This window comes from Ursus maritimus, unplaced genomic scaffold (genome assembly GCF_017311325.1).
Source record: "Ursus maritimus isolate PB19 unplaced genomic scaffold, ASM1731132v1 scaffold_18, whole genome shotgun sequence".
Classification (NCBI taxonomy): Eukaryota; Metazoa; Chordata; class Mammalia; order Carnivora; family Ursidae; genus Ursus; species Ursus maritimus.
Window position 1 is genome coordinate 35,031,956 of NW_024424230.1, and position 17,841 is coordinate 35,049,796.

Sequence of the window (17,841 nt, forward strand, 5' to 3'; positions counted from 1 at the left end):
TTACTTTATTCACATTTGCAAAGACCCCTTTTTTTTTTTTTAAGATTTTATCTATTTGTCACAGAGAGGGAGCGCACAAGCAGGGGGAGCAGCAGGCAGAAGCAGAGGGAGTACCAGGCTCCCTGCTGAGCAAGGAGCCTGAGGTGGGGCTCGGTCCCAGGACCCTGGGATCATGACCTGAGCCAAAGGCAGAAGCTTAACCGACCGAGCCCCCCAGGGACCCCTGCAAAGACCCTTCTTTATCACATGTTCAGGTTCCTGTGATTGGGACCTGCTCTCTTTGGGTGGTCATGACTTAGCCTCCTGTGGTATCTGGTGATATACTATCTCAGGGCCATGAGCACAGAAAGGGTAGATTTGGGGGCGGTGGACAATGAGGCAGCCACCCGCAGGTTAGGAGCTCAGAAACCAGGTCTCCTGACTCTGATCCTTCACTGTATTTGATGATGGGCTTGGGAGAAAACAAAACAGGGTCTTCAGCCCTCCTGGGCCCTGTGCATCCTCCCTTCCATCCCCAAAGCCCTAAGTTATCTTTAAATCGAAAAAAACCTTAAGATTCCAAAGAAACCTAAACCCAGGCCTCTGTAACAGAAGAGCTTGCCTTCTTTGCTGGCAGTTCTGTAATTCCAAACTAACTTCAGAAAGAGGCAGGAGAATACCTATGGTGACAACCGTTGCCGGTCCTGAAGCATCTCCCGAGGGGAAGGTACTATTTTGTTCAATGCTTCTCACAGGTCTTCCAGAGAAGCTTAACCTCCTGAATTTAAAACAAACAAACGAACAACACTAATAGAGGAAGCCAGAGTAAGTGGCAACAAGGAGGGAAGAAATGAGCAGCAGGAATAATCCTTTAATTTCGCTAAGAACTACCAAACCAAGTTCCCAATAAAAAGACTCTCCGTACCTTGCTGTAACCAAGACATTAGTTGACCTTGCTTGCTTCCTCTGAGAATTTTTTAATACCTAAAATAAAATTAACTTCAGATTTATTCAGTCGCTTCCTTTTGAACGTGACCTTTTATTCCAAAGCAGTAACTCCCAGCAGAGCGCTAGGGGCCCCTAGAAGGACATCGAAGCATCTGTTCGCTAAATGGTGCAACAAAAATGCATCTTGTGTCTGCACGTCCCAACCCCCACGATATAGGTGCTCTCTGTCCGTATTCGCTGCGGACATAACAAACGCTCTGACAAACAGCCACATCATATCACAATATTACATGTTATTTAGAACCATAAGAAAATAAGCATTAATAACCTATGTATCTTTTCCAATACAGTGATTAAACTCAATTGTCTGTAATACACAGACCTCCTCTTGGCAGATTCCGGGCTTTCCTGGGGTGCTCACTTTCATCACGTATTATCTGACCACTACCTGCTGGAAAGAGCTTCCAGGCTCTCAGGAGAGTGGGGATGCAGAAGCAGAGGACACAGTCACGGAGGCCTGCGGGGAGAGCCTCTGATCTTCTGCTCTTCAGACAGCACGACTACATCTTGTCTGTAAATCACATGCACCCAGATTCAGGCATACAGAGGTTTGAAAAGTGACGCAAACATGGAGTTAATGGCTTGACCATCTACCTGTGCAGTGGTTCACCTCTCCCTCTTGCCAGAGACAGAGGTTCCACCCCGGGAACCGGGCACCACTGGGCTGAGGGGTTCCTGTGGAGGCTCGGCCACCACCCGGGCACCAGCCACCCCGGTGTGGCCCCTGGCAGTGCCTTCCCCACTGGACACCTTAACTTCTGATGACCGGTACTCAAGTGCCAAGGACTACATTTGTCACTCTGAGGTTCTCTGTAGACAAAATTTTAAATTTCCATTTTGTTTTGGGAACTTAGTCAATTTTTTGAGAAAATGAATTTTTACATAAGAAGTAAGAGAGTTGCACAATAATTCAGTTTTTAAATGCTTCTCTAATTTTTGCATCAGCATTACAATGGAGCAAAACAAAATACATGGATAAGGTGATCTGTATGAGGTCATGCTAACAGGTCCTGCAAAAAACACTGATGCCTAATTAATAGGAGTTACAAAAGGCACATTGGCGGGCACTTCCCACTCTATTAACACAAAAGAATAAACAACAACAAGAAAGCCAAAGGGCCTGGAGGCCATTCCAAGCCAGAGTCCTTCTGACGAACCTGAGAAAAGGTTTCCCCAATTCAGAAGGTGAGCCTTTGGAGCTGTTTAAGGCCTTACGCCCAAGAGAAGAAGTTTCCAGCCATGGCATTAAACTCTATTTATTTAGTATTTGAAACATGGTGTACATTTATGAATTTGTATAAACATTTAGTACATCTAAAATCCACAACTGGTAAACAATCTGTGCTTTCTTTTTGTGTACAATTTTGGAGTTTCCATCTGGATATTTTGGTGTCGCGGAGAGACCCAGTCTGTGAACCTAATCAGCCCGCCTCACGTGCCCTCAGTAACTGTGACCGAAGTGATCCGCTCCGTAAAACGGCTGCTCCTTGCACAGAAAAGGTGTCACACTTTGGAACTACTAAACCAGGTGTCAAGGAAACACGAGAAACACAGCTGACACAATGACGAAGTGTGTGAAGGAGACGCCGAGAGAGCCCCATCAGTGCCCAGCGCGGCCCACGCAGACACCTAGACGTGGACACTCCCCTTCAGAACCTTCGGATGTTAGTGTTGAGTCTCTTCACCCCCAGCTGGAGGGACTCTGTCCAGCAGGAATTTGCACTCTTGGGCACACTTCTCAGGGTTCCCACTGGTGTCACAGCTGCAACTCTGCGGTGCCAACCAGGCCCAGGGCTCTGGCTTCTTCCGGAGTCAGGCCGCTCTTGAGGGTCCTTCGCACTGCAGCAGCACCCGCAGATCACGTAGGGATGAGAAGACAGGGAGGTGTTAACAGCCAGCACGTGGTCATTCATCGCCCCCCCCCCAAGACCCCCCAGGGTAGTCACTGGGCTCACAGATGCTCAGCCCCACCCTGCTCCTGATGAATGCCTGGCCATCTACCTGCCAGGGCAGGACAATTCGAGGGCTGCAAGAGGCTGACCTGAAGAGCCAAGTGGAGGGACTGAGCTTGTAAGAGGGTAGAAAGGAGGCCCACCCTCGTAAGGTTTCTGAGAAACGGGTGCAACAGTGAAGTACAGACGGCATGTGGAGAGCTCAGCGTCTGGCCAGCATAAGGAGTGGATCAGAGCTGGAACAGTCCTTACAGTTCCAACGACTGCAAACTAGGTAAGATGACCCCATAAATCTGTAGGATGAGCAATGATCTGGGGGACCTGGTCCTGCAGAGCAAGGTGTTAACAGAACTGGGCAAGGGGCGGCAGTCAGGACGAATCTCTAACAGCGTTGTGGCTCTTAGTCTCCACTCATCAAAGGGGCTCTGGAGGCAATAACTGTTGACTCCTTATGGACCGGCTGCCAGGGAGCAAACTGCCAAACTTCTGCCCGGATTCAGTAGATGTTTTCTGTGAAACACGCAAGGCTCAAGAAGGACCTGTGACACTCTCCTCTGGGGCTTACGACTGGCAGGTGGACGAATGATCATATGTGACTAAGAATTGGCTCGTGGTTAGCTTGGCATTATGGGCTTTCCCATTGTTTAGTGTTGATCAATTCTGACATCAAAATAAAGGCTGGATAAGGGTGAATGAGGAGGCAGCTGTCCCTTCCAAGACAAGTCCTTTCATTTGAAAGGTTGCCTAATTACATGTCCCTTAATTTCTAAGTTGTATTTGGCCTACTTTCTACAAAAGGTCATAGGGAGTTTGGGGTATTTGCTCTATTTTCAGAAGAGATGTGCTATGGATATACCTTCCACCCTAAACCCTAAATCGGACAGCGGACCTGAGTTGAGCAGGGCAGGCCCTTGATCAGAATGTGGAGAAAGTAAAGCTCACCCCAGTGTCTTCCCATCTTCCTGTGCCACACCCAATTCCCCGCACCCCCTGTGGCCACAGGGCCTGTATTCGCCCCCTCACGGGGAGGCCTCAGATGATACAGACGCCAGGATCTCAGCTCACGTGTCTACAAGCAACACCACATATTCCATGCCTTCCTGTCCTCCTCTAAGCCCACTCAGCCTGTGGGCAAAGGATCTGAAGAGACCTGGTAAAACGTACAGGGTCTAAATATCTATGAATAAATGGTTTCTTCTCTCCCGGGAATCAGCGCTTTGAACAGGGGCCAAAACCTAACCCATCAATTGGTCAATCAACAAATACTTTATGGAGAACCTATTGTGTGCTTGGGACTTATAGAATCAAAACACTGCTAGAAGACTCACAGATGTCAAGTGTGGATTTGACACAAACAGAGACACAAAGCTCTGTGCTGAGGGTTACCCTCAAATCATGCCTCCACACACGACCGTAGCTCTGGGCTCCCCAGCCATCCGTCTGCAGCTGCTCTTGCACTGGCTCACCCTCCCCCCACCCTTGGCCCCTGGGCTCCAGACTGTCTAACTTGTCCAGACAAAATGTTTGGCTCCAGAGCCTCGGCTGGAGGCAGATTGCATTTAAATGAGTAATGGAATTTGTTCTATGGGGCAGCAATAAAAATACTAGTTTGTAATAACCTTTTATGTTCTTTAAACACTCCTTCAAGTGTTTGTTAAAGAAAGATAATTTTAATGGCAGAAAATAAGATAAAATGTTTCTCATTCTTGACAAGGACTGCCAAGACTTCTAAGATACAAAATTCGGCTTGAAGAAGTCCATGCTGCATGAGCAGGCCATCTCGAATTTCATTAGGCACAGAAGGCGGCAGGGACATGAGTCTGCGAACTGTAATCCCTGAGCCTTTAGGTACACGTGCTTGGCCAGGTGACTACAGAAGCCTTCACAAACTGATGGGCATTTCACAGGAGGGCTTTTCAAGATGCTTCCTTAACCTCTGTGCTTGCATTTGCTTTAGTCCTGTAACTGTGGTGTTCAGTTCAGTTCATGTAAATATGGTAAATAAGGACCCTGGCACCTTGTAGGGTGTGCAGTCATCTCACGGATATGGGCATTGGGCCGGCCTCTCTGGAACAGGTGCAGAGAAGAGAACAATGCTTAATGGCATTGCTTTGGCTGAGCCTCGTAGCCTACTCTTTGTTTTGAGGGGCCACACCCCTTGGGGTCCTCCCTTGCCCCTTCTGCCTGGGCTCAGGTGTTCCGTGCTGTGGGGGAAAAAGCCAGCATAGGCCAGGTCTCTTTGCTCACCAGGTGTGTCCCTAAAAAAGAATTCATAGGAAAACCTACCCCATTAATGGAATCCGACTTTCCGTGGGCCTTCGTGACACTTGAGATAAATTCTCTCATATTAAATACAACCAGCCCATCATCAGTAGGTGATGTATATAGTAACGTACATATACATATACAAAGTCATATAGTAACCCCCCCAAAGACCTTAAGAATCTGAACCCTTCCTTTGCTAAAAAGTCACACTACCACTTGAAAAGACGTGTGGAATGAAGATGAGCAGTTGAAATCGGTTTTGTGCTCCTGTTCAAATTACACATAGAGAGGGCCTCTTGGGGTAGCCATTCATCCATCTGCCTGCTCCTCAGTTCTTTCGTTTGTTCATTCATTCACTCACTCACTCAGCCAATGTTACTTGCGCCTCTACCCTGAGCCAAGTGTTGCAATCAGGGAGGCAGGGGACTGACAGGGACACGGTATGAGGAGACAGCTCAGGGCAGCAGACCCCGGCTGGAGAGGGTGTTGGCTCTCAGTCTCTGGAAAGCAAAAAAGGACTGGGACATAAGAAGAAGAGGGCTGGCAGGATAGGGAGCCTGTATAATAGAAACAAGTCATCAAGTAGGGGATTTCGCCAGTCCTGCGGGGGGGCGGGGGGCGGCGTATGTCTGATAGAGAACGTCTGGGCCGCTCTCCACTCCTGCTTCCCGCCTGAACGCTCCGGCTGCCCCGGAGCGGCTCCCCAGCCTGTCGCACGCACCTGCCTCCCCTCCCTGCAGCCGCTTAACAGACACCAGCCCGTGCGTATGTTCATACCCGGGTGCCCGCGGCTCTTCCGCAGACGGCACGGGTCGCAGTGCTGGCACCAGCCTCCGCTCTCTGCCCCAGGCACTGGTGACAGCTCTCACGAGGCGGCAGTGACAGCAGCGGATCAGACACAGGCCAGCCTCCGCTGTCAACACGCAGCACAGGCGCGTCTGGGGACCCCGGGAAAAACTAAGTTCTTTTTCTCTCCCCGCCCCCAGAACGGAACAATATTTGATCCCACAAAGAGCTCTCAGGTGGCTCTTTGCTAAAAATGAGCTGAATCTGAGAACAACAGTGATGGCAGCCTGCCTTTCCTGAGGGTTAACCTGGATGATTCCATCTATTCTCTATGGAAACCCTAGGAGAAGAGTGCTGTCATTTCTCCAGCAAGTGAGCGGACAGCACAGAGAGATCAAGTCCCTGGCCTGAGGGCACACAGGAAGTGGTCCACAGAGGGACTGAAGGCAGGACGTGTGAGACCCCGTCCGCCCTGGAAATGGCAGGACACATTCAGACCGGCTTTCATACCCATGGGACACCCGCCGAGTTGTACTTCCATACGACAGAGGTCTATTTGCACCCTTTCACCTTTAGATCACTGAGAGGGTTTTTTCTCCTTTGCACATAATGCCAAACAATTTGGAAATAAGTGAGCTTTTTCGTAATCCCTAAGATTCTACTAAAGATTTTCTACCAAGTATACAGAGAGTAGTGTGTCCAGGACTGCGGGGACTAATACCAGAACTACAAGAGGTCTTAAATGCATGTCTCTGGTGGCTGGGAAGTAACAAGATTGCTGCTGTTTATCCACACCTCGTTCCCTGAGGGACCCGTCCACTGACTGGAGCAAAAGCGCCAGGTTCAGTCATGCCTCTTAGACTTAAATATAAGGAACTCTTTTTAGCTCTATCACGATTACTGATTCCATATTAGACTGTCTGTGGGTTGGTTCACTTTGTTCTGTCCATGTTGATTATCTAACCATCTGAGTTCTTTTTGTTGTTTCCACCCTCCATCTTGTTTTTCCTCAAGTATCTGTCCACTAGAAGCAGAGGTTTCCCAAATTGACAGGCATTCTACAAAATAACTGACCAGTACTTTTCAAAAGTGTCAAGCTCTTAAAATGTCCTCCACACATCAGAGGAGACATGCCGTCTCAATGCAGCGGAACAGCCCAGGGAGGGCAGTGGAACAGAAAGAGGACATTCATGGAAATATCGGTGAAACCTGAATCAAGCCTCTAGTTCAGCTAATGGTATTGCACCAAGGTTCATTTCTTAGTTTCAGTGTTGTCCTAGGGTGTGCAAGGTGCTAGCATTAGGGGGCGCTGGGTGAGGGACACAAGGCAAGTGTACTCTTTTTGCAACTTAAGTCTAAAACTCTTTCAAAATAAAAAATAAACAACAACAACAAAATTCAGAACACTAACGAAAAGTAAAGGTTCCCAAACCTGGTTGATTTAAATTCAACTTTAGACTCAGCCCAGATGCACTGAACTCGAGTCTCAACGAGAGGTCCACGCACTGCATTTTAACCTTCCCCAGGAGATCCCGACGGCCAGCGAGGCTTGGGGTCCCGACTTAAATCACTGCCACCTGACTGAGACCCAGGGAAGGGCGGGCCCTCAGGAAAGCAATGGCCTTCATGACAGCAGAGCTGAAGTCTCCGAGTGCTGCCTAACCCAGGAGTAAGCTCACCCACGAGGAGACAGCTCTTGGAGATACTTACGGTAGCAGGTGCTTTCTAGAGCCAGTGGTCTGGCCATGGTCTTGGCTCGGCAGACCTACCTCTGCCTAGCCCGTGGCTACATTCGCATCCAGGACCCCACAGTAATCCCTGTCGCTCCTAGGCAGGCCTTGACCAGAAAGCACTTCCGAAGCAAGAGCAGACTGCCCCATAGGAGTTGTGCTATGGGTGAGGGAAGGAAGACATGAAATAAGTTCTCTCCACTGTTTCTGGGAGAGCCTATGTGAACTTGGGGCATTCCGCAGACAAGAAGGAAGGGGGCTTCAAGAGTCACAGACTCCTGGGTTGTCAACATTATTTCCTGGGCAGGACAAAACTGCCCCCCCTTTCCAGATGATGTCCGGCCTGGCAGTTCTCCATCAGAGATGTAGGCAGAACCAGACAAGCACCATGCTGACAACCCAGCCTTGGGTGCACAGCTCTAAGCCCACTCAGCCAGCGCCCTGCGGTACGAGGAGAGGTGAAGCTGGGTCTGGTCTCATCCCCGGGGGCCAAATCAGGTGGGTGCCGGTAGCAGAGTGACGGCTGGGTAGGTGTGGCTTCAGCTTCATACTCCCCCCGGGCTGGGGTCCTGTGGGGGCAGCAGTGAGACACAGCCCGGGACGGAGGACAGTGGGAACCCGTCTGAGGCACCTCACTCAATGCTCACAACCACCTGGGAGGGGGCACCGCTGGCCTCACTGGACGGCAGCAGACTGAGGCTCAGTGGGGCCGAGTGAGTGAAGAGGGACCCCGACCCCTCCTCTGTTGTATGAATGTGTACATTCCGCACATGGAACAGGATTCCATTTGAACTGGGCAGCAACAGCAATGAGATACACTCACTTTGTGTCGGGAAGGTCCTCGGCTCTTTCCACAGCCCCCTTACAGGATCCCTCTCCGGCTTTCCTTTCAGAGCAGCTCTCACAGGCAGGACAGACTCCTGGGCTCCTCTTTTCACTGATCCTCCCTCCTCTTGAACCCCCAACACTGAGCCAAATGGGTGCCCGGCACCCAGACTTGAGGGGGAGACAGGTAAGCCAGCCTCTCCTCTTTCAGTGTGCTAGTTCCCAGTTTGGGGGGGGGGATCATCTGAACACGAAACCAGAGAGCCATCCAGCACAGTAAAATATTTCCAAACTCTTCCTGCATCTGCCTCTTTGACCCGAAACTTCTAGCTGGGCTTCTAGCTACATCAGAGTCCTGACCTCTGGCCCGGCCTACGGGCTTGGGTGGGAGGCCTGTACACCCTGATGTTGGACCCGCCTTCAGGGCCTGGGTGATGTGGGATCTGTTGGCCATTCTGACAACACCTCCTCTTGTTCGGGCCTGATTTCTCTTCCAAGTTCCCAGACCCTGGTTAAGCCCCCCATCCCACCTCCACCCCTGCGTATCCCTCCAAGGCTCTTTCCTGCATCTGTCCACCCCCACCTCCAAGACCCTCCCAACCCCGAGCAAAGACTGCCCATGCCTTCCTCACTTCCTGCTCTTACTTTTCTAGAGAGAAGGTCTTCAAATCACCAGAGGCTTAAAGCAGGACGTGAGAAATCAGAGAGCCACCATCAGCTCCATCCTGTCCCGGTCACCCCCTCCCATAGCCTGGAGGAGACACGGATGGTGTCACTCTTCCCACGAGGCACGTGCCCTCCGCTGACCCTCTAGAGGAAGAAACTCTTGGTCCTCTCTTGGACTTCTTTTTGTCCTCCTGTCCTGTGGCCTGGACACATGGGTGGGCACCCTCAGCCATCTTTAGAGGAAGGTCAGTCCCTCTGTAATGAGCTCTAAGAATAATGAGGGGCTGAGTAAATAGGAATGAGGTTGTTGTGGAGAAGCCAAAAGTTTGAGAAATTTTGGTCCTTTCCACTAATATCTTATTTTACTATATTGCAAGAGCATTAGTTTTCATTATTGCCATGGTTAGCTTGCCCTATAAAAGAATATAAAATTGATTCACAGTAAGCAAAAACTAAACAAAACACAGGGAAGTTTTTCTTGATGGGATTAATGGGAAATTCCTGGGTATTTACCACTTTGGAGAAGGAGAGACAAGTGAACGAAGTTGTGTACAGATCAGATCCAGGGCTAGATCTAATATTTTGTGAGGCATATCTCCCGTTTTCCCTAAAACAAATTGAGTAATTTTTCAGATCTGTTGGTTTTCTTTCTCCATGAAGTTCTACTTAACAGCGTGTTTACATCCCTGAAAGTTCTGTAAAAATAAGATGTGAGTTACATAAATCAATGTGAGGTATGTCACAAGCCCTTTGAGGGGGATGTTGAAGCTTTAGGACATGATGAGGAGGCAGTCATGGTGGGGGGTGGGGTTTGGGGGTCAGGGCGTCAGATCAAATCAAGATTCTGTGCTCCTTTCCCAGCAGTCCCTGGAACTAGACTCTGGCTCTTTCCACTGAGAAACTGTTCTTACAAGGGTGACCAGCCTTAAGATCTTAATGAGCTAAGAAATTGGCCAGTTTATTTGTAAGTCACATTAACGTAATCACATCTTTATAGAAATATAGCTCTGTGCCCAAACTTCATGGTTATGTCACTGGTAGGGCCCAGACCCCCACCTTAGAAGGAAACTCAACACGAAAATGGTACCCAGCCTCTTACTACTGTGACAAGATCTGGCTCCCTGGGGAAAAGAGAACAGACAGACTGAGTCCCTAAACCCTGTTCTGTTCTGCGACAGTCTGGGCTGGTGGCCATATGCAGCCAGGGAGCTAGGCAGAGACCTTCTTCCAAAGATAGGCCCAAGAGAAAAGAACATGGGGGAGCAGCTTCTCCTCCTTACAAGCCACCAGGGCCCATCCGGCAGAATCACACTGGTAAGGATATTTCAAATGCCATTCAGCTTCAGGATTTTCTAGAAAAGGCCAACAACCAGGACACCAAAGAGAACAAACAGCCCTGGGACAATATAGCTGCCCCAATATGATGAAAAGAGAAACCAAAACAAGAAAAAACCAAGAAGCTCCCAGAATGTTCTCCCTCAATCTGATCCACCAGCCGATCGGAGAACCTCAGCTGGAATCAGGGGCAGGCACATGAGAGGGCATTGGGTCCACCATTTCACAGACTAAAAATCACTGTACAAGTCAAAACACTTGAAACCCGGATTGTCACCAGCTGGAAAAGCAGAACTGAGCCACGGGAACCTGCAAATCGATTAAGACGCCTTCCCTGTGCCCCCACCAGCTGCATATTTCAAGCTTTAGCAGGACATTTGGCCGGCGCAGTCCCAGTCACCAGCATCAAACACGAAAGCAGACATTTAATTATCTTGGAGGATGCTCCAGCGGCTTAGAGGTTGTAAATTTCTAGGTTATGGGGTGGATTCTGTTTGGTTTCCTGCAATAGCTGGACTATTACTGTCTTTAGCCAAATGAGTGATGGCCCAAATACGTTGGTTATTCATTACCCACTTGCCTCACCATGGCCATTAAACAATCAAATCAAATACAGCATTGTCCAAACCATGGAACTTCACATCGATTTTGCAAGCTGGTTTTTTTCTCATTCCTTTAACCTCTTGCAAGAAAGCTGGAGTTTATCATCCCTCTTCAACAGAAATCAAAGTAACTTTCCCCCGTCTTAAATTTCTGTTGATGGTGCCATTACTAATAAATTAAGCCTGTCAGAGATAAACACTCACATACAAGCAGGGCTGTATTTGTTGTAGTAACTGCACCACAGAATAAAATGTGTTTGGCTAACTAAAAAGAATATACGGCTGTTTTGCATAAGATTGGAATGGAAATGGTACCACAGGAAATTGGTTTATGTCAACCACAAACACAGGCAAAATGTCTCCCTGGCCAGATTGAAGAGGAAAATTAATTATGACTGTGTTGTTGTTCCCAGCGACATTATGTGTCTCTCTAAGAATCTGGTTCTCTCTAGACCAGAGGGCAGGGCCTACACTCTTTGCCAACACAGGCATATAACCCAGGGGAGGAGCACATACCCTCGGCCTCCAGGCACTGGCCATGTCACTGCCTCACTCGGTCTCCTTTTCTGAGGCCTCTGGCCCCACAATGCCCACCTTCCGTGAGGGCACTCCCCTGCCTGGCATCTTCTCTCAGCCCTCTTCCTTGGGCTCTGCAGCTCAAACCCTGATCCCCTCCTGCGTGAATCTCAAAGGTGGCACCAAACCGAGTCCGAGTTCTTACTGAACTCCTGCCTACCTGGAGTCACTTTCCTTTCACTTTTTGGAGCCAGTACTGGCAGAGGTAAGCAGTCTTCCCTCTTGTGATGGTCACAGATCCCTATGCTCCTTGCCATCCCTCATTCCTGGAGGCAGAGCCGGTAGAGACTCAAGCTGGTCTCCTGAGCTGAGTGATGCAGCACTGGGCCAAAGGTTGGGGGCTGAGCTCTTTCCTAAAACACGCGAGGGTCATGGCTCATGCAGACAGATACAGAGGAACCCTGTTTCTCTATGGAGAGCAGCCCCTTTGAGAGTTAGCATGGTGCCCACAGAGGCAGCCCCACGCCCATCCTTCCGTGGGCAGGAGCAGGCCGTGGGTTCAGACAAAGGGGAAAATCAGTCCCTTTGATTTAGTGGAATTCTCTGGTACCAAAAGAAACAAAATAAACTGGTCAACCTAGATTAACATTAAGTATTCCGAGCACCCCAATGACTATAAAATCATTGATTTTCACCTTCGACATATCTGTGAGCAGCAGTGAATCCCTAGGGAACCCATCTTCAGCTAGAAAATGGTCCCTGATGCAGAAATATGGCCTCAGCAAAGCACTGGGGCAGTGCTTGGCAATGGCCCCCCTGTACCTATCCCTGCACGTCAGAGATATTTCAGGGTCTTTTGGACCCTCTTGGGAACAGAGTAAGAATTGAGGGAGGCCTGACCAGAAGTGGCAAATACACTGGACAGGTGTGGCTGCAGCCCCCCCCCCCACAATGGTAACATTGATCGTCAACCAAGAAACCTTTCGTTGATGAGTCCGGGTGACCCTCCAGGCATCACTGACAACTGACTGGAGCTGGCCTCTAAGTGTCTGTCCCTCCCAGGGCATGTAGAACAAGAGGCCAGGTCCCTGTAGGGCCAGTCCCTCACCCGAGCTCCAAGGCACTTACGAGACTTCCGGTTGGCCCGGGAGCGCTTCCTCTCCCGAGGCACCACTCGCTGACTGGGCACCTGGGTGGCCGACTTGACAATGCGATCCATGATCTCATCGGCTGCATCATCCGTGACGTTAGGGGAGTCATCAGTTCCCATAGTCCATGAACTAGCGGATCCTGAAGAATGAAACAACCAGAGAGAAGGAACACACTAGAGAAAATGCCAACGCTCTCTTCCAGGCATGGAGCTCTGTCAGCAACGGATCACACCTGCGGCCAGAGCAAGCAAATGAGCCCGCAGATCCCGGGGTACTCACCCGCCCCCCACCGCAGGGGCGCCACGGTGACCTGTGGCCGCTACTGCCACTCACGCGCACTTGGAGCACTTAACTAATAGGACCCTGTAACACAGCTACCGAAGGCCTCCACCTGACAGGCCCCGTGATGGTGGGAGGGCAGACCCCACAACACAGCGCACAGCACAGACACTCGGTGATGCACACCCAGTGAGGTCCTGAGATGTGCGTTCATTCAGCTCTCCAGCCATGGCTGTCCATGCCGAGTGAATGTCAACCGACCCTAACTTTTCTTCTAGTTAAAGAAAATGGATTTTGTGGAGAAAGGGGATCCCTCCTACATTGTTGGTGGGAATGCAAGTTGGTACAGCCACTCTGGAAAACAGTGTGGAGGTCCCTTAAAAAGTTAAAAATTGAGCTACCCTATGACCCAACCATTGCACTACTGGGTATTTACCCCAAAGATACAGCCATAGTGAAGAGAAGGGCCATGTGCACCCCAATGTTCATAGCAGCAATGTCCACAATAGCTAAATCGTGGAAGGAACTGAGATGCCCTTCAACAGATGACTGGATTAAGAAGTTGTGGTCCATATGTACAACGGAATATTACTCAGCTATCAGAAAGAACGAGTTCTCAACATTTGCTGCAACATGGACGGCACTGGAGGAGATAATGCTAAGTGAAATAAGTCAAGCAGAGAAAGACAATTATCATATGATTTCTCTCATCTATGGAACATAAGAACTAGGAAGATCAGTAGGGGAAGAAAGGGATAAAGAAAGGGGGGGTAATCAGAAGGGGGAATGAAGCATGAGAGACTATGGACTCTGAGAAACAAACTGAGGGCTTCAGAGGGGAGGGGGGTGGGGGAATGGGATAGGCTGGTGATGGGTAGTAAGGAGAGCACGTATTGCATGGTGCACTGGGTGTTATACACAACTAACGAATCATCAAACTTTACATCAGAAACCAGGGATGTACTGTATGGTAACTAACATAATATAATAAAAAAATATAATTAAAAAAAAAGAAAAAAGAAAATGGATTTTGGATTTTATAACAGCTTATCTTTGGATTACTTGATCTTTTTTTTTTTTTAAGGAACTTTATTTTTTTAAGGTTTATTTATTTTTAGAGAGAGCGAGCTAGCCCAAGTGAACGCATGGGGGAAGGTACAGAGGGAGAGAGAGAATCTCAAGTAGACGCCCCACTGAGCCCAGAGCCCAACATAGGGCTTGATCTCATGACCCTGAGATCATGACCTGGGCCGAAATCAAGAGTCAACTGCTTAACTGACTTACCCACCCTAGATTACTTAAGCTTTAAAAATCATAACAGGAGGAGCACCTGGGTGGCTCAGTTGGTTAAGCGTCTGCCTTCAGCTCAAGTCATGATCCCAGGGTCCTGGGATCGAGTCCTGTGTCAGACTCCCTCTCTCACTCCCCCTGCTTGTGCGTGCTCTTTCTCTCAAATAAATAAATAAAATATTTTTAAAAATCGTAACAGGATTATCTTCTTCAACTAGCAAAGGAGGAACCGACATAAATTTTTCTCTGCTTCTTGACCAGAAAAATACATTTATAAATAATTGTATATTAAAACAGAGCAGGTCTAAATCTGGCATAAAAGCATCTGCCTGTAGACAAGCAAGAAGAAAGCCCCACAAAAACATAAGCTCCCAAGTCATGTTCAACAGTTAGAAATGAATGCTATAATATATCAAGAAATGTGCCTTTGTGACAGATTAACTTCCTTGTGAAATCTCTAAGATGGGAAATAAGCTTCTGTAAGAAGAAAAATGTGCAATGTGCTCAAAAGTGTGAATCTCCTCCACAAACACGGCCCTTTGTAACAAACATACAACTTCAGAAGCCTGTAGGTGTGTTCTCACACCCTGTGCCTATGGAACACAGGTATGTGGAGCCGAAGGTCCAGCTGAGGCTGAAGACCAGTCAGCTTTTCTCAAACCACAGGCAGAAATGTTAGTACCTCTTTACCTTAAATTCTTTTTTTTTTTTTTTTAAGATTTTATTTATTCATTTGACAGAGAGACAGCCAGCGAGAGAGGGAACACAGCAGGGGAGTGGGAGAGGAAGAAGCAGGCTCCCAGCGTAGGAGCCCGATGTGGGGCTCGATCCCGGAACGCTGGGATCACGCCCTGAGCTGAAGGCAGACACCCAACGCCTGTGCTACCCAAGCGCCCCTCTTTACCTTAAATTCTTGAGTTCTATTCCCATACTAATTTTTAAAACCTTTTGCCATTTGGATATCGATGGCAATAGCTGGGAACAGCTGATCACAGTTCAGTAGACTGTGATTCTTGCGGACATGTGTTTGTGGTTGAAATTTTACAGTAAATACGTAATGTGCTATCATTTAGTCCTAATTTCTGCCAGTAAAATGCACACTGCTGAACTGCATACATAAATAATTCACACTTTGCAAAAGGAGTAGCAGGATTCCTGGACCCCCCACCCCCAACATGCATGGATCTGTGGCTAGAGGTCAATATGTCTTCCAATGACAAAGTTTTGTTGTTGTTGTTGTTGTCATTTTAAACCTTCGTTGTATGAATGGGAGCATAGCTACAGCGCTGGCATATACAAAAACAGCAAATTGTATTTTTTTCTGCTTATGCCCAAGGGCACTTGATCTACTTGCTTCCATCAGATGAGATTTTTCAGCATCATAAATCCCTTTAAAAATAGGCTCTTCTCAGAAAAGAAGTTTTGAAATGGCTGAACTTTGCTGCATTCTTGGGATGGTCCAGGTGGTCTAACTGGAGGCAAGAGGCCTCCCATTGGCACAGCTCTCACACTGGGACCCTTCGGCGCCTCTGATCAGTGGTCTTCCTCAGAGCAGACAGGGCAATCCATAATACAATTGTGTTTTGCCCAGCAATTTCCTGTTTTCCCTTCTACCTAGTGATTTATAATTCTGTATCTCATTTTAAGAGATGCCAAATTACCCTTCCAAAAACACACAAGTTTCAATCAACTGTCTTTGCTCATAATACATTTTCAGAGCACTGGGCCAAAAATGAAGGCATCATCTGATTCTCCTACTAAGAATTCCCTATTCTTCCCATCTGCGACATCCCTAGGGATCCGCTTTCACTGTAATATGTCAAGAGAGGCTTCAAAGGGACGTGCTGCCATATGTTCAGGATTGCCAGACCTGGTTTTGTGATGATTTCATTCTTTTATGGCCTCAGGCCTGCTTCTGCTTTTTTTATCCCCCCCTCTCCTAGGTTACTTTCCTGCCTGATAACTTTAAATGCATTCTTTCTGGTCATGTATAAGCTATTTTCCCTGGAACCCTGCACCCACATATAGCATCAGGGAACCACTGCCCATACTTTTTACAGACCCCAAGAGGCCACTGGCTCACCACAGCCTCCCAAGTGTTAGCAAGACATTTATTTTTTTTTCCAAAGATTTATTTACTTTAGAGAGAGAGAGAATGTGTGGGTGTGAGTGAGGGGGTGAGGGCAGAGGGAGAGAATTTCAAGCAGACTCCCCCACTGAGTGTGGAGCGCAGTGCAGGGCTCGATCTCATGACCCTGAGATCATGACCTGAGCTGAAATCAAGAGTTGGATGCCTAACCGACCGAGCCACCCAGATGCCTCACAAGACATTTATATATAGTGAGATGTGGCAGAAGGAATGAAGTATTACAGACTCTGATAGCACCGTATCACTTTATTTTGACTTCAGTTTTAAAAAATATGTAAATTGATAACATACACTTGTTGAATCAGTGTTGTACACCTGCAACTCATGTGACATGTGTTGACTATACTTCAATTTTAAAAAATGTAAACTGCAGTTTGAAAGAAAACACTAATTTATTTTTTCTCTTAAAAATCTGACCTAAAATAATAGTCTAAAAGGGTAATAATTGTATCAAAAAAGAGATTATATTTTAACATAATAAAAGTTTTCCTGTGTTTCTGAAAGAATTTCCCTGGATACAGACTTCTAGGTTTAAAGGTTTTCCCCTTGGCAGTTTGAAGATGTCATTCCACTTTCTTCTGACTTCCATGGCTCCTGATGACAGTGAGCCCTCATTCTGATGGGTGTACCTTAGAAGGGTAATATATCTTTTACATCGGCTTTTTAAAAGATGTTATCTTCATCGTTGGTTTTTAGCAGTCTGCCTACATTATACCTAGGCATGGTTTTCTTTTTATTTATTCTCCTTGGGTTTGCTAAGTTTCTTAAATACGTGGGTTGATATCTATCATCAGCATTGGAGATTCTCAGCCATCAGCTCCTTAGTTAATGCTTCTTACCCTCCTGCTGCTGCTCCAATTACATACAGGTGAGACCATTTGATTGTGCACCTCACACCTTACATTTTATTCTGTTCTGTCCATTTTTTCCTATGCTTCACTCTGTGCATTTTCTAATAACTTGTCTTTTGAATTCTATCTTTTGCTGGGCTGAGTCTGCTGTTAAACCCATCCAATGAGTTCCTTATTTCGGATATTTCTTTTGCAGTTCTCCAACGTCTATTTGATTACGAGTAAGTTCCAATTTGCTGTTGAAATGATCCACCTTTTAATCAATTTGTACGTATTTTCCTTTACATTAACATTTGTCATGGTTAAACCTTGGCTGTAAATTTCAACATCTGGACCACCTTTGGATCTGCTGCTTCTGCCTCCTTTTCCTTGCCGGGCACATTTTCATCTTTTCCTCTTAGCTTGTAATTTGGACTATGCACTGCACTTTGTGTACAGAAGGATGCAGAGACCGGGG

General features: G+C 47.7%; 1 protein-coding gene across 3 annotated transcripts in view; it reads right to left on the reverse strand.

The window, feature by feature from the left end:
* Window positions 1-2,227: 2,227 nt before the first annotated feature.
* Window positions 2,228-17,841, reverse strand: part of FHOD3 (formin homology 2 domain containing 3) — a 451,796-nt gene continuing 436,182 nt past the window's right edge. For all 3 annotated transcript variants that reach the window (XM_040632587.1, XM_040632586.1, XM_040632585.1), the window contains 2 exons: window positions 12,793-12,954; window positions 2,228-2,826 (listed from right to left, as the gene is read on the reverse strand). In XM_040632587.1, coding sequence (XP_040488521.1) covers window positions 2,744-2,826; window positions 12,793-12,954 — 245 coding nt within the window. In that variant the 3' untranslated portion in view covers window positions 2,228-2,743. The remainder of the gene's footprint in view (window positions 2,827-12,792; window positions 12,955-17,841) is intronic.